This window comes from Tachyglossus aculeatus, chromosome 16, assembly GCF_015852505.1.
Source record: "Tachyglossus aculeatus isolate mTacAcu1 chromosome 16, mTacAcu1.pri, whole genome shotgun sequence".
NCBI classification, from domain to species: domain Eukaryota; kingdom Metazoa; phylum Chordata; class Mammalia; order Monotremata; family Tachyglossidae; genus Tachyglossus; species Tachyglossus aculeatus.
The window spans coordinates 13,229,512-13,244,186 of record NC_052081.1 but is presented as its reverse complement, the minus strand read 5'-3'; the positions used below and the strand labels follow the sequence as shown (position 1 = coordinate 13,244,186).

At 44.9% G+C, this 14,675-nt stretch overlaps 1 protein-coding gene across 1 annotated transcript in view; it reads right to left on the bottom strand.

Moving 5' to 3' along the window:
• Positions 1 to 14,414, bottom strand: part of TSEN15 (tRNA splicing endonuclease subunit 15) — a 30,436-nt gene extending 16,022 nt beyond the window's left edge. The window contains exons 1-5 of the mRNA XM_038758599.1: positions 14,007 to 14,414; positions 12,333 to 12,369; positions 9,462 to 9,760; positions 5,317 to 5,398; positions 4,499 to 4,634 (exon numbers count right to left, since the gene is read on the bottom strand). Of these exons, the coding sequence (XP_038614527.1) occupies positions 4,499 to 4,634; positions 5,317 to 5,398; positions 9,462 to 9,760; positions 12,333 to 12,369; positions 14,007 to 14,414 (962 nt within the window). The remainder of the gene's footprint in view (positions 1 to 4,498; positions 4,635 to 5,316; positions 5,399 to 9,461; positions 9,761 to 12,332; positions 12,370 to 14,006) is intronic.
• Positions 14,415 to 14,675: the final 261 nt, after the last annotated feature.

Sequence of the window (14,675 nt, the reverse complement as noted above, 5' to 3'; positions counted from 1 at the left end):
TGTTGACAATCTGACGTGAGGAGAAACAAGGCCAGTGAGATCTTGGATCGCCGTACCCTCTGTCAAGTTTGAAGGTGGCACTGGCAGTTGTTTGCACGGCTCACTGCATCAGCTCTTCTGCTTAAATGGTTCCCAAGACTAAAATCCCTTTCAAAAAGATGGGTGGGAAGTCTCTCTCTACCTCTCAGAGATGGGGCCTCGCCCCTGCCCCATTATTCCCCAAGACTCCCTTCTCTTATTCTTCCACATCCTCTTGATTCGAGCCAGACAGGTATAGATTGCTCCCCACTACACTGTAAATTCACTGTGGGCAGGGAATGTCTCTGTTAGATTGTTATACTGGACTCCTCCAAGCACTTAGTACAGTGCTCTGCATACAGTAGGCATTCAATAAATATAATTGAATGACTGATTCTGGTATTTATTAAGTACTTACTATGTGCCAGACACTGTACTAAGTGTTAAGGTAGATACAAGCTCATCAGGTTGGACACAGTCCATGACCCAAATGAGACTCAATCTTAATCCCCATTTTATTCAGATGAGGTTACTGAGGCACAGAGAAATTAGGTGATTTGCCCAAGGTCACACAGCAGACAATGGAGAAGGCAGGATTAAAACCCAGGTTTCTAGACTGTAAATTTGTTGAGGGCAAGGAGCATGTTTGCTAATTATGTTGTATTGCATTCTCCCATATGCTTAGTACAGTGCCCTGCACATAGTAAGCACTCAATAAATATGATTGATTGATTGAGGGCCTTCTGATTCCCAGGTCTGATTGTCAGAGTTAACTGACGGAAAAAAATTCAAGAAAAGAAATGCCTGCCTTTTCACACATTACATTGCCCAAATGACGGCTTTATTCACTACTTTTTGAACCAGCCCCAAAATTGTATGAAATATGAATTATTTTCCTTTAAACAATTACTTTGTAATATTAAGGTCCCTTGGCTATAACGTTGGGTACATGTCCACCATCTGGAGATAATAAATGATCTCAAGGAATTGCTACAAAACATCTCTGAAAAAGTGCAGGCTGAAGGCTATACTTTCCGGCCAGGGATTTAACCAAGAAACTTGGAGTGATGTGGCATTGGCAAGGGAAAGGATGGTTTCTGGTCTATGTTCTATTCCACCACACTATGGCTCACTCTTTCAAAAAGATCAATAAAAATTCAAACAATGCAAAGGGTAAATTTTAGTGGCTTAAGGGGATGGAGTTTACCAGCCAAAACATAAACTAGATGCCATTTACTGTCTTTGTTTCTAGGGAGTCTTGGGCGCTGACCAATGCTTGACATTTTTCAGTTACTGCTTTGTCTGCACATGTGGTATTTTGCCTTACAAAATACCTTATTTAGTCACACAACTGCCTTCGCTTTTGCATAGTTTTTACAACACTGAGAAACAGATTACACAAAGAACTAAGGAGAGCAGAGGAAAACTGAGACAGAAGGGGAGAAAACAGGGGAGAAGAAAGAAAAAGGTAAGCCGACACTTGAGACTACATCTCTTTCTCCTACTGCACTTTCCCAAGAGGTGCATACAATAGATATCAATGAATTCAACCCCCCATCACTTCTCTTGTTCTGGCCAGGGAGTTCTGTATCTTAGTAAAGAAACTCTCCAGGGGCAAGCATATATCTGCTGCATTTGCAGGTTCAGATCAGTCTCCCCTTCCTACCCTTGTAAACCACACTCTCACTACTTACAAAAATAATCTATTGCTTGCTCCTCAAAATATCAGAGGGGGTGTGAATTATGCACCGGAAGCAATTATACAAGTAAAAATATCATTAGAATGCAATCACAAACCCATTTGAGCTCCTTGTGGACAGTGATTGTCACTCTTTATTTTTGTATTGTACTTGCCTAAGCGCTTAGTACAGTGCTCTGCACACAGTAAGCACTTAATACGACTGAATGAATGAACAAACAACCTGCAATTCTCTCTGTACTTCTGCATTCTATTTATTTATCCAAATTAAAAAATCGGAAAAAAATTCCCAGCAAATGTTACTTATTTCATTCAGCAGCTTCAGCTCTGCTTTCCCACCAGGCAACAGCACTGGGCCACCACCCAACATTTGGACAAGGGAGAAGTGATCGCAAGGTCTCCTGAGACTTGGGAAGCCAGATTTAGCCAAAATATTTTAAGAGTGACAACCTACTCTGTGACTCTACTGTAGGCTAGAACCAAGTCACAAAGTGTACTTTTGCTCAATGTAATACTTTCACTCACTGCCATCCAAATTCACATCCTCCCTGTAATGGAATCCATCCAGCCTTGCCAGAACGTAGGTAAATAAAGCCACCATACATTGGATTTTTAGAAAAATGTAAATCACGCCAAGGAGGAGGCAAGGCTGCAGGGACTGCAGGGAGATTCTGTATGTGGCCTTAGAATGCAGTGTTGGAAGGAACCATAAATTCTCAGGGAGCCAGGGTATAAAATCCCAAGAAAAACAAAGTTACGTTAACAGAAGTCTAGGGAGTGAGGTACTCCACCACTCTCAGCTCAAGCTGCTCTAATTATAAATGGACAGCAAGAGTGGAAGCTCCCAAAACATAGTTTGGATGTCCAAAGCTTCACGAAAAATTGGTCATAAGTAAACTGCCTGTTCTCCAGCTCTTCTCTTATGAATTAAGCGGGTTTCTTTTCCAATTATAGTTAATTTTGATGTTCCAAATGCCACCTTAAATGCTGGGACACCCAAAATATGCAAAAACCAAAAGCACGAGAACAGGACCTCTACCAAATGTGAACCCAGGCACTAATTAATAGATAGCGCACACGCAAGATTAGACAGCAGAAGGGGCGGCAAGCTCCTTCTCTGTCTGGTCTTTGCTTTTTGACCTCCACGTCCCTCCTAGCCCTGGCCAGGGGGGCTTCTCTCACTGCTCACTGACCCATGCCTCTAAGCGAATACAAAGAAGAGTGTGAAGCAGACAGTTTTCCTGCTGAATCAAGAGAACCTCCACCCCCATCTCAGAGATGTGATTTCTCCCGAGTTACTGGGCTTGGGGCCCCCAGTGACAGCATCCAGCCCCTATGTCTGCCCTGCCTTGTCCAACATCCTTTTCTCTGTTGCCGATATAGCCAGGGTTGAGAGGGCAAAGATTAATTAAGGGTTAGCAGCTGCAAAGAACACATATGATGCTCAGGTGGGGCTTTGTGTTTTTCACACTCCTAAGACCTCAAAAATATCTTGAATAACCTTCTTTGGATTGCTATCCCGGTATCAAAATCCTCACTGCACTGCCTAATGGTGACATGAAATGTCATTCATGAGGACCATATACTTATAGCTTTTACTTTGAAAAAAGGCCTCAGACATATCTACATAGATATGTAATGTGTGTGTGTGTGTGTGTGTGTGTGTGTGTGTGTGTGTGTATGTGTGTGTGTATTATAAATTGATGGCAAATGTTTCTCAGGCCCAAAGCATTCCATTCTTCTGTTAGGCTCCAATGAGAATCTTTGGAAACACAACAGTCATCCCCCTTAGTTTTCCCAAACTTTAAGATCACACTTTAGTAATTAAGAGAACACTAAGGTCAACTTAGTGCCAACTTGTACTTCCCAAGCACTTAGTACAGTGCTCTGCACACAGTAAGCGCTCAATAAACACGATTGATGATGTTGAAAAGGACACGCCTCTCTAAAAGTATTGAAATGATTATTAAACTAAGAGAAAGAGGCTCCATTAAGTATCAGAACAGGCATTTGCTGTGAACAGCTTCAAAGCTGATTTCCAATGTAGCATTGTGACTCTTAAATAAAACAGTAGCCTAAACAACTAAAACTCGAGCAGCAATATTTTTGAATACTTGGGACAAAAGGGCCAGAAGTCATTTAAAGACTAATAGAAATCACTTCAATTGTTATTATTTTGTTGGATTTACTTTAACTTAATGCCAGATTTTGGCCTATTAATGCAAAATATTGGGCCCAAGCCAAAAAAATTCAAAGAGGGCCCAGCAGTACGTCTGCCTCAGGGGTCAGAGAGAATTACAGGAGGAATTTAGAAAGTTAGGAGGAGGATGGGGAGTTTCTCAGAATATAACAAACAATGAATTTCAGGTAGGAGAAGCCTTAAAATTCCACGCAAGGCCAGAGACCTGATTCCCCTATGAAAGTACATGAAGAAAAGAAATTACTCTATAGGGCAAGCACTCAAAGACTAAAAATAAAGAGCCTAGCTACTTTTTTTTTTTTTGCATTTAAGTATCCACAAAACTACAAGTTCATTACACAGAAACCAAAGAAAGAACACAGACACCCGAGGATTTTGGAAGAAACTATTAATTCCACCTTTTCCATTCAAATGGAAAAAAAAGCCATAAGCACTTTGAGCTCCTACAAAGGTACTTTGTAAGCTTTTAACTATAATAAAACCAATCAAAATTACCAACAATAATATATAAAATATTTTCTATGTCAGACAACTCTGCTCCCTTTCAGGTAGTTCAACCACCACAGTGATCATCTGCTCACCTCTCATGACTGAGGGATGCATGGACAGACATCGGTACCACAGCCTGGAAGCTTTCTTCTTCTTTCTCTTGACCGTAGAGACAGATGAGCTGGGCTTCGGCTAATCCAACACTCTTCACCTCATGCCAGTTCCTACCTGGAAGGGGCACCATTGCAATCATAAAAATAAAAAAGAGATCAAACTTTCAGTGTTAAAAATATATCAGAAATTGGAGGGCACAAGTCACAAGTCTGGCTGTGTTTCCCTAAACCATTATGTACACTGGAGTGACTCGGTACTAAGGGGGAGGAGAGTCATGGGTTCAAGGCCTGGAATCTGATTTTCCAGCCTCCGATTCACGCAACAGTCGGTTCCATCCCCATTCCCTGGAACTACAGAGTTGGGGAAACCCTCCCAGGACACAATCCTGTTCCTTTACCCTTTTTCTACACCATCCTTAATCAACATTCAAGCTTGTAAAGAATCCAGCTACTAAAATAAGATCAGGTAATGTCATCGGTCTTAATGCTACATTTATTAACACTTAAATCACTGAATAATGTTACAGTGTGGTGACTGTGGGCGGCCCATTTTTTTAAGTTGTGTTTAGGGGCCTCTTACAAGAAAAAGAATTACGAAGATGCTCTACAACTTCTCCTTCAGAGACTCAGGCCGGTGAAAGAGATTCAAATGACTGGATCTTAAACCAGAGGCCCACTTGTAGACCCCAGAGCCAAAGGTCAAAAATGAAAGAAAGCTCTGTCAAAGCCAATTTTATGCTTCAGGTAACCAATTAATAATTGCTTATCAAAATACTGCCACTCCATCTCCCACTTACCTTCTAGAAGGTCCAAGTAAACTAAGAATGCTGTGTATACTTGAGAGCTGTCTGCTACTTCTAATGCCTGCATCTCCACAAACTGAAATCCAGATATGGAAAAAGAAATGTGCATTATTCCAAAATGTGCATTATTCCATTTAAAACATTAAAAAGCTCCCCCCCACAAAGCACAAATGTGCAATCTTAGGGCAACTTCTCTAAGCCTCAGTTACCTCATCTGTAAAATGGGGATTGAGACTGTGAGCCCCACGTGGGACAGGGACTTGTTTGTATCTACTCCAGTGCTTAGTACAGTGCCTGGAACATCATAAGGGCTTAAGAAATACCATAATAATAATAAAAACAATTATTATTATTATTAAGCACTTACTATCATCATCAATCGTATTTATTGAGCGCTTACTGTGTGCAGAGCACTGTACTAAGCGCTTGGGAAGTACAAGTTGGCAACATATAGAGACGGTCCCTACCCAACAGTGGGCTCACAGTCTAAAAGACTACGTGCCAAGCACTGGTTTAAGCACTAGGGTAGATACGAAGTAATGAGGTTGTCCCACGTGGGGCTCACAGTCTTAATCCCCATTTTACAGACGAGGCAACCGAGGCATAGAGAAGTTAAGTGACTTGCCCAGAGTCACACGGTTCATAAGTGGCGGAGGAGCCAGGACGAGAATGCCCAGCCTTTGATTCCCAAGCCCGGGCTCTTGCCACTAAGTCACTCTGACTAGACTGTAAGCTTGCCGTGGGTAGCCAATTCCATTGGGCTGGACTCTCCCTAGTGCTTAGTACAGTGCTCTGCACACAGTGAGCGCTCACCACATGCCACTGATGAGGAGGGTGTTGTGTGACCTTCGGCAACTCACTTAACTTCTCTGTGCCTCAGTTCCCTCACCTGTAAAATGGGGATGAAGACTGTGGGCCCCACGTGGGACAACCTGATTACCTTGTATCTACCCCAGCGTTTAGAACAGTGCTTGGCACATAGTAAGCGCTTAACAAATACCACCATTATTATTATTAATGACTGTCTACTTCTTTTAACTTCTCTGTGCCTCAGTTCCCTCACCTGTAAAATGGGGATGAAGACTGTGGGCCCCACGTGGGACAACCTGATTACTTTGTATCTACCCCAGCGTTTAGAACAGTGCTTGGCACATAGTAAGTGCTTAACAAATACCACCATTATTATTATTACTGATGTCTGTCTACTTCTTTTGTTTAACTTCTCTGTGCCTCAGTTCCCTTACCCGTAAAATGGGGATGAAGACTGTGGGTCCCACGTGGGACAACCTGATTACCGTGTATCTACCCCAGTGTTTAGAACAATGCTGGGAACATAGTAAGCGCTTAACAAATACCACCATTAACATTATTATTATTATTGATGCCTGTCTACTTCTTTTGTTTAACTTCTCTGTGCCTCAGTTCCCTTACCTGTAAAATGGGGATGAAGACTGTGGGCCCCACATGGGACAAGCTGATTACCTTGTATCTGCCCCTGCATTTAGAACAGTGCTTGGCACATAGTAAGCGCTTAACAAATACCACCATTATTATTATTATTGATGCCTGTCTACTTCTTTTGTTTTGTTGTCATTCATTCATTCAATCAATCGTATTTACTGAGCGATTTACTGTGTGCAGAGTGTTTGGAAAGCACAATTCGGCAGCAGATACAGTCCCTAACCAACAACAGGCTCACAGTGTGTCTCCCCCCTTCTAGGCTGTGATCCCGTTGTTCATTTATACATTCAATTGTATTTATTGAGCGCTTACTGCGTGCAGAGCACCGGACTAAGCGCGTCGGCAACATATGGAGACGGTCCCTCCCCACCAATGGGCTCACAGTCTAGAAGGGTGAGACAAGTAACAAAACACAACACGTAGATGGGCATCAAAACTGTCAGAATAAATAGAATTAGAGCTGCATGCATATCCTTAACAAAATAAGTAGAATAGCAAATATGTGCAAGTAAAATAGAGTAATAAATCTGTACAAATATATACACAAGTGTTGTGGGGAGGGGAAGGAGAGGGGGCGGAGGGGGATGTGCTTAGTACAGTGCTCTGCACACAGTAAGCGCTCAATAAATATGGATGGATAATTATAGCATTTATTTGTAATGACAGCATTTATTAAGTGCTTACTAAGTGCAAAATACTGTTCTGAGCGCTGGGGAGGTTCCAAGGTGATCAGGTGATAGCGTTTATTAAGTGCTTACTATGTGCAAAGCACTGTTCTAAGAGCTGGGGAGGTTCCAAGGCGATCAGGTGATAGCATTTGTTAAGTGCTTACTATGTGCAAAGCACTGTTCTAAGCGCTGGGGAGTTGCCAAGGTGATCAGGTTGTCCCACGTGGGGCTCCCAGTCTTCATCCCCATTTTATAGATGAGGGAACTGAGGCACAGAGAATAATAATAATAATAATAATCGCATTTATTAAGCTCTTACTATGTGCAAAGCACTGTTCTAAGCGCTGAGGAGGTTCCCAGGCGATCAGGTTGTCCCACGTGGGGCTCCCAGTCTTCATCCCCATTTTACAGATGAGGGAACTGAGGCCTAGTGAAGTGACTTGCCCAAAGCCCCCCAGCTGACAGTTGGCGGGGGCAGGATTCGAACCCATGCCCTCTGACTCCCAAGCCTGTGCTCCTTCCACTGAGTGTGAGAAGCAGCGTGGCTCAGTGGAACGAACACAGGCTTGGGAGTCAGAGGTCATGGGTTCGAATCCTGCCCCCCCAAAATCCTCAAAAATCTCCAGTGGCTACCAATCAATCTGCGCATCAGGCAGAAACTCCTCACCCTGGGCTTCAAGGCTGTCCATCACCTCGCCCCCTCCTACTTCACCTCCCTTCTCTCCTTCCACAGCCCTGTCCGCTCCCTCCGCTCCTCTGCTGCTAATCTCCTCTCCGTACCTCGTTCTCCCCTGTCCCGCCATCGACCCCCGGCCCACGTCCTCCCCCGGGCCTGGAATGCCCTCCCTCCGCCCATCCGCCAAGCTAGCTCTCTTCCTCCCTTCAAGGCCCTGCTGAGAGCTCACCTCCTCCAGGAGGCCTTCCCAGACTGACCCCCTTCCTTCCTCTCCCCCTCGTCCCCCTCTCCATCCCCCCATCTTACCTCTTTCCCTTCCCCACAGCACCTGTATATACGCTTGTACATATTTATCACTCTATTTATTTATTTATTTTACTTGTACATATCTGTTCTATTTATTTTATTAGTATGCTTGGTTTTGTTCTCTGCCTCCCCCTTTTAGACTGTGAACCCACTGTTGGGTAGGGACTGTCTCTATATGTTGCCAATTTGTACTTCCCAAGCGCTTAGTACAGTGCTCTGCACGTAGTAAGCGCTCAATAAATACGATTGATGATGATGATGAAATCCCGGCTCCGCCACTGGTCTGCTGTGTGACTTTGGGCCAGTCACTTAACTTCTCTGGGTCTCAGTTCCCTCATCTGGAAAATGGGGATTAAAACTGTGAGCTCCCCGTGGGACAACCTCATCACCTTGTAACCTCCCCAGCGCTTAGAACAGTGCTTTGCACCTAGTAAGCGCTTAATAAATGCCATCATCATTATTATTATGAGGGGGATGGAGAGGGGGAAGAGGGGGAGAGGAAGGAAGGGGCTCAGTCTGGGAAGGCCTCCTGGAGGAGGTGAGCTCTCGGTAGGGCCTTGAAGGGAGGGATAATAATAATAATAATAATAATGGCATTTATTAAGCGCTTATTAGGTGCAAAGCACTGTTCTCAGCGCTGGGGAGGTTACAAGGAGATCAGGTTGTCCCACGGGGGGCTCACAGTCTTCATCCCCATTTTACAGATGAGGGAACTGAGGCCCAGAGAAGTGAAGTGACTTGCCCAAAGTCACACAGCTGACAGTTGGCGGAGCCGGGGTTTGAACCCATGACCCCTGACTCCAAAGCCCAGGCTCTTTCCACTGAGCCACGCTGAAGGCTGGGAGCCCCCTGTGGGGCAACCTGATCACCCTGGAACCTCCCCGGCGCTTAGAACAGTGCTATGCACCTAGTAAGCGCTTAATAAATGCTATTATTATTATTATTATTGTGATGATTATTATTGCGGCACGCTGGTTCTGTAACGGCGGTCCGAATGAGTGGGGTTGTCCTGTCCCGGGGAGCCCCACCTGGGGATGGCTGCTCATCCAGTTGGCACGGTTCAGCTCCAGGCTCCTGCTGCTGCTGCTGCTGCTGCTGGTGCAGCTGGTGCAGCTGCTGCTGCTGGTGCAGCTGGTGCAGCTGCTGCTGCTGGTGCAGCTGCTGGTGCTGCTGCTGGTGCATGGGCCGCCCTGGGTACCAGGCCCGGCGGCGTTGGCCTGCCCTTCCATGCCACCGGTGCCCCGCGGCTTCAGTCCGCCGCCGGTGCGCCGCCGCCCACGGTCCGGCCGGGAAACCGGGCCCGCCCTCACCGCGTTCCGCCGCCCGCCTTCTCGGCCCGCCCCGCCCCGAGGCCCCGCCCTAATAATCATCATCAATCGTATTTATTGAGCGCTTACTCTATGCAGAGCACTGGGCTAAGCCAAGTTGGCAACATCTAGAGACAGTCCCTACCCAGCAGTGGGCTCACAGTCTAAAAGGGGGAGGCAGAGGACCAAACCAAACATACTAACAAAAGAAAATCAATAGAACAGATAGGTACAAGTAAAATAAATAAATAATCCTAATGATGACACTTGTTAAGCGCTCACTGGGTGCCCAGCACTGTCCTGAGCGCTGGGGAGGTTACAGGGCGATCAGGTGGGCCCACGGGGGCTCCCGGCCTTCATCCCCATTTGACGGGTGAGGGAACTGAGGCCCAGAGAAGTGAAGTGGCTTGCCCAAAGTCACACAGCTGACAGTGAGCAGAGCCGGGATTCGAACCCATAATAATAATAATAATGCTGGCATTTATTAAGCGTTTACTATGTGCAAAGCACTGTTCTAAGCGCTGGGGAGGTTACAAGGCGATCAGGTGGTCCCACGAGGGGCTCGCAGTCTTCATCTGTATATATGTATATATGTTTGTATATATTTATTACTCAATCAATAGTATTTATTGAGCGCTTACTGTGTGCAGAGCACTGTACTAAGCGCTTGGGAAGTACAAGTTCGCAGCATATACTCTATGTACACATACTCTATTTATTTATTTTACTTGTACATATCTATTCTATTGATTTTATTTTGTTAGTATGTTTGGTTTTGTTCTCTGTCTCCCCCTTTTAGACTGTGAGCTCACTGTTGGGTAGGGACTGTCTCTATATGTTGCCAACTTGGACTTCCCAGGCGCTTAGTACAGTGCTCTGCACACAGTAAGCGCTCAATAAATACGATTGATTGATTGATTGATTCATCCCCATTTTACAGATGAGGTCACTGAGGCACAGAGAATAATAATAATAGCATTTATTAAGCGCTTACTATGTGCAAAGCACTGTTCTAAGCGCTGGGGGATACAAGGCGATCAGGTGGTCCCACGGGGGGCTCACAGTCTTCATCCCCATTTTACAGATGAGGGAACTCAGGCCCAGAGAATTATAATAATAATAATAATAGCATTTATTAAGCGCTTACTATGTGCAAAGCACTCTTCTAAGCGCTGGGGAGGTTACAAGGCGATCAGGTGGTCCCACGGGGGGCTCACACTCTTCATCCCCATTTTACAGATGAGGGAACTGAGGCACAGAGAATAATAATAATGATGGCATTTATTAAGCGCTTACTATGTGCAAAGCACTGTTCTAAGCGCTGGGGAGGATACAAAGTGATTAGGTTGTCCCACGTGGGGCTCAAAGACTTCATCCCCATTTTACAGATGAGGGAACTGAGGCACAGAGAAGTCAAGTAACTTGCCCAAAGTCACACAGCTGACAAGTGGTGGAGCCGGGATTTGAACCCATGACCTCTGACTCCAAAGCCCGTGCTCTTTCCACTGAGCCACGCTGCTTCTCTCTAAGCAGCGGGAGGAGCCGAGCTCCTGGTGGTAATAATAATACTTGTTATGCACGTACTATGTGCCAAGCACTGTTCCAAGCACTAAAGTAGATACAAGCTAATCAGGTTGGACACAGTCCTTGTCCCATGTGGAGCTCACCCTCTTAATTCCCTTTTTACATATGAGGTAACCGTGGCCCAGATAAATTAAGTGACTTGCTTGAGATTACACAGCAGACATGTGGCAGAGTCAGGATTAGAACCCAGCCCCTTCTGACTCTCAGGCCCAGGCACTAGCCACTATGCCACACCGCTTGGTACTGCAACCATGGGGCACAAACGCGGTTGGCTGGGCAATCAATCCACCAATGATATTTACTGAGCGCTTACTAGGTGCAGAACACTGTACTAAGTGCTCGAAAGAGTTCAATACAGCAGAATTAGCAGACACGTTCCCTGCCCATTAAGAGCTTACAGTCTAGGGGGGGGATAGACATTAATATAAAGAAATAAGTAATTTATAATATAGAATTTAAAAATACATACATAAGTGCTGTGGGGTTGAGAATGGGGTGAATATCAAATGTCCAAAGTGCAAAGAAGCCTGCAGCCAAGGACTTTTCCTGAGACATGTCTTTCCTGTCCTCTCCATCCACCTGACGGGCAACAAGGGAAGTAGAGAGGCTCAGGACAGTGGTGTTTATTGAGCACTTACTGTGTGCAGAGCCTTGTACTAAGGTTATGTCATCTGGAGGGGAAGGGAGAACAGGTTTTGAACTGCCAGTTTACGAGAAAAATCAATCAGTTGTAAATTTTTGAGTGCTTGCTGTGTCCAGAGCACTGTACTAAGCGCTTGGACAGTACAATACAACGGAGTTGGCAGACATATTCCCTGCCCACATATTCAATCTATCACTAAATCCTGGTGGTTTACAACCATTACACCATCGCTAATATGCGCCCTTTCCTCTCCATCCAAACTGCTACTGCTTTAATCCAAGAATTTATCCTGTCGTGCCTTAATTACTGCATCAGCTTCCTTGCTGACCTCCCTGCCTCCTGTCTCTCCCCACTCCAGTCCATACTGTGGGATCGTCCATACTCCACTGCGGGAACATTTTTCTACAGAAATATTAAGTCCACATTTCCCCACTCCTCAAGATCCTCCATTGATTTCCCAATCACCTCCGCATCAAACAGAAACTCCTTATCATCCTTGCCCCCCCTCCCAACCTTACCTCGCTACTCTCCTCCACAAAACCCAGCCCGCACACTTCCTATTCGCTGTACCTCAATCTCGTCTATTTCACCACTAACCTTTAGCCTATGTCCTGCCTCTGGCCTGGAACTCCCTCCCTTTTCGTATCTGACAATTACTGTTCCCACTTTCAGGGCCTCCATGATGCCTTCCCTGACTGAGCCCTCCTTTCTTCTATTTCCTCTCCTTTCTGCATCGCCCTGACTTGCTCCCATTATTCACCACCCCCAGCCCCATCGCACTTATGTACATATCTGCAATTTATTTATATTTAATATCTGTCTCTCTGTCTCCCCCTCAAGACTGTAAGCTCATTGTGGGTCGGGCAAGAGTCTGTTTACTGTTGTATTGTACTCTCCCACATGCTTAGTATGGTGTTCTGCCCACAATAAGTGCTTAATAAATACAACTGATTAAAAAGCTCACAGTCTAGAGGGGGAGACTGACATTAATAAATGAACTACAGATACTTATATAAGTTCTGTGGGGCTGAGGGAGGGGTGAACAGAGCAATCAGGGTGACGCAGAATGCAGTGGGAAAAGAGGAAGTTTCGACTTAGGGAAGGCCTCTTGGAGGAGATGTGCCTTTAATAAGGCTCTGAAGGTGGAGAAAATAATTGTCAGACATGAAGTGACTTGAATAGGCAAGTCGTCTAGTCGGATTTAGAAACCAGGTCCTCGGACTTCCAAGCCGTGCTCTTTCCACTAGGCCACTTCCCTATTACTCATTTAATCGTATTTATTGAGCGCTTACTGTGTGCAGAGCACTACATGTTCATTGTGTGTTACTTAACACCAAGGAAGGGGGGAGGGGGGGCCCATGTCAAAACTCTGCCCCAGTGCCCACAGGAAATCTCTGGTGCCACAGAAGTTAGAGCTCGTTTAGAGAGTTCCCTTAGAGAACAGGAAACTGAATGCCCAATATTATATAACAGGAAGTCACTCTAAAATTCTTTCAAATGCCCCCTAAAGAATCAGATACACATAGACCTTGGGTTTGGGGTTGAATGGTAAGATTTTTTTCAAGGTGACCCCAAGACCTGACAACTGGAATAAACTTAAAATATTAACCTATAAAATCAGTACCCCAGGAATCTTCTTTTTCTGTGCAATTAGGTTGGAGGCAAATGAAAATCCTGGAGAGGGAAGAGGAGGGGGAAAAATGTCTTTTCATATTAACATGAGGAAAATGGACCTGGTGAATATTTAATTGAACTGTTCAAGTCCCAATATGAAGATGTGAAAATTGTGCTAAGGCATTTCTACTGATTCAGTAAAAATAGTTGGAGTCAACTGTCTCCATTTACCAGCTGTTGAGCAAATGAAAATCCTGGAGAGGGAAGAGGAGGGGGAAAAATGTCTTTTCATATTAACATGAGGAAAATGGACCTGGTGAATATTTAATTGAACTGTTCAAGTCCCAATATGAAGACGTGAAAATTGTGCTAAGGCATTTCTACTGATTCAGTAAAAATAGTTGGAGTCAACTGTCTCCATTTACCAGCTGTGGAGCTAGAAAGAAATGAATAGCGTGGCGATCCAGTAGAAGTAATATCGTGAAGCCCTCCACCCTGGCCTGAATCCACATCACCTCAAAGTGAGCAAATCCCTGCAGCCCCAACCACCAAGAATTCAAACCAGCTGAACACAATGCAGCAGTGTTGTGAGGATATTTTCCACTTTTCTTGCCAGGGCCGAGATGTAGTGAAAACTTCTGTGTTTTTTTTTTAACCAAGAACCCAGTGGGTTCCGCAAATGGAGGTGAGAACTGGGGGCCCACGGGGAAAGCTAAAGGAGACTCGGAGCTCTGAACCTCCAGTTTGGTGGAGGCGGCTTTGGATTCATGAGCATGATTTCCTCCTCCTCCACTGACTATAGTTTCCCGTTCTCTTGCCTTCTCCTCCGTCATCATTTTATCTCCTTCTGCTGCTGAATCAACTTTTCAGCTCCTCTCTTCAAAACTACTTTTGGAAAATTGAGATGGGATTTTTAAAAATCTCATCAAGGAAGACCTCCTGGAGAAGATGTGATCGCCAAGACGTTAGCTGCTGGGAAAGTCATCAACTATTTCTACATTTTTCAATGTTGCGTTGGATTTTATCTACCCCACTGCTTGGCACATAACTCCAGCCAGGGATCAAGTCTTTCAGATCAATCAATCATTGGTTTT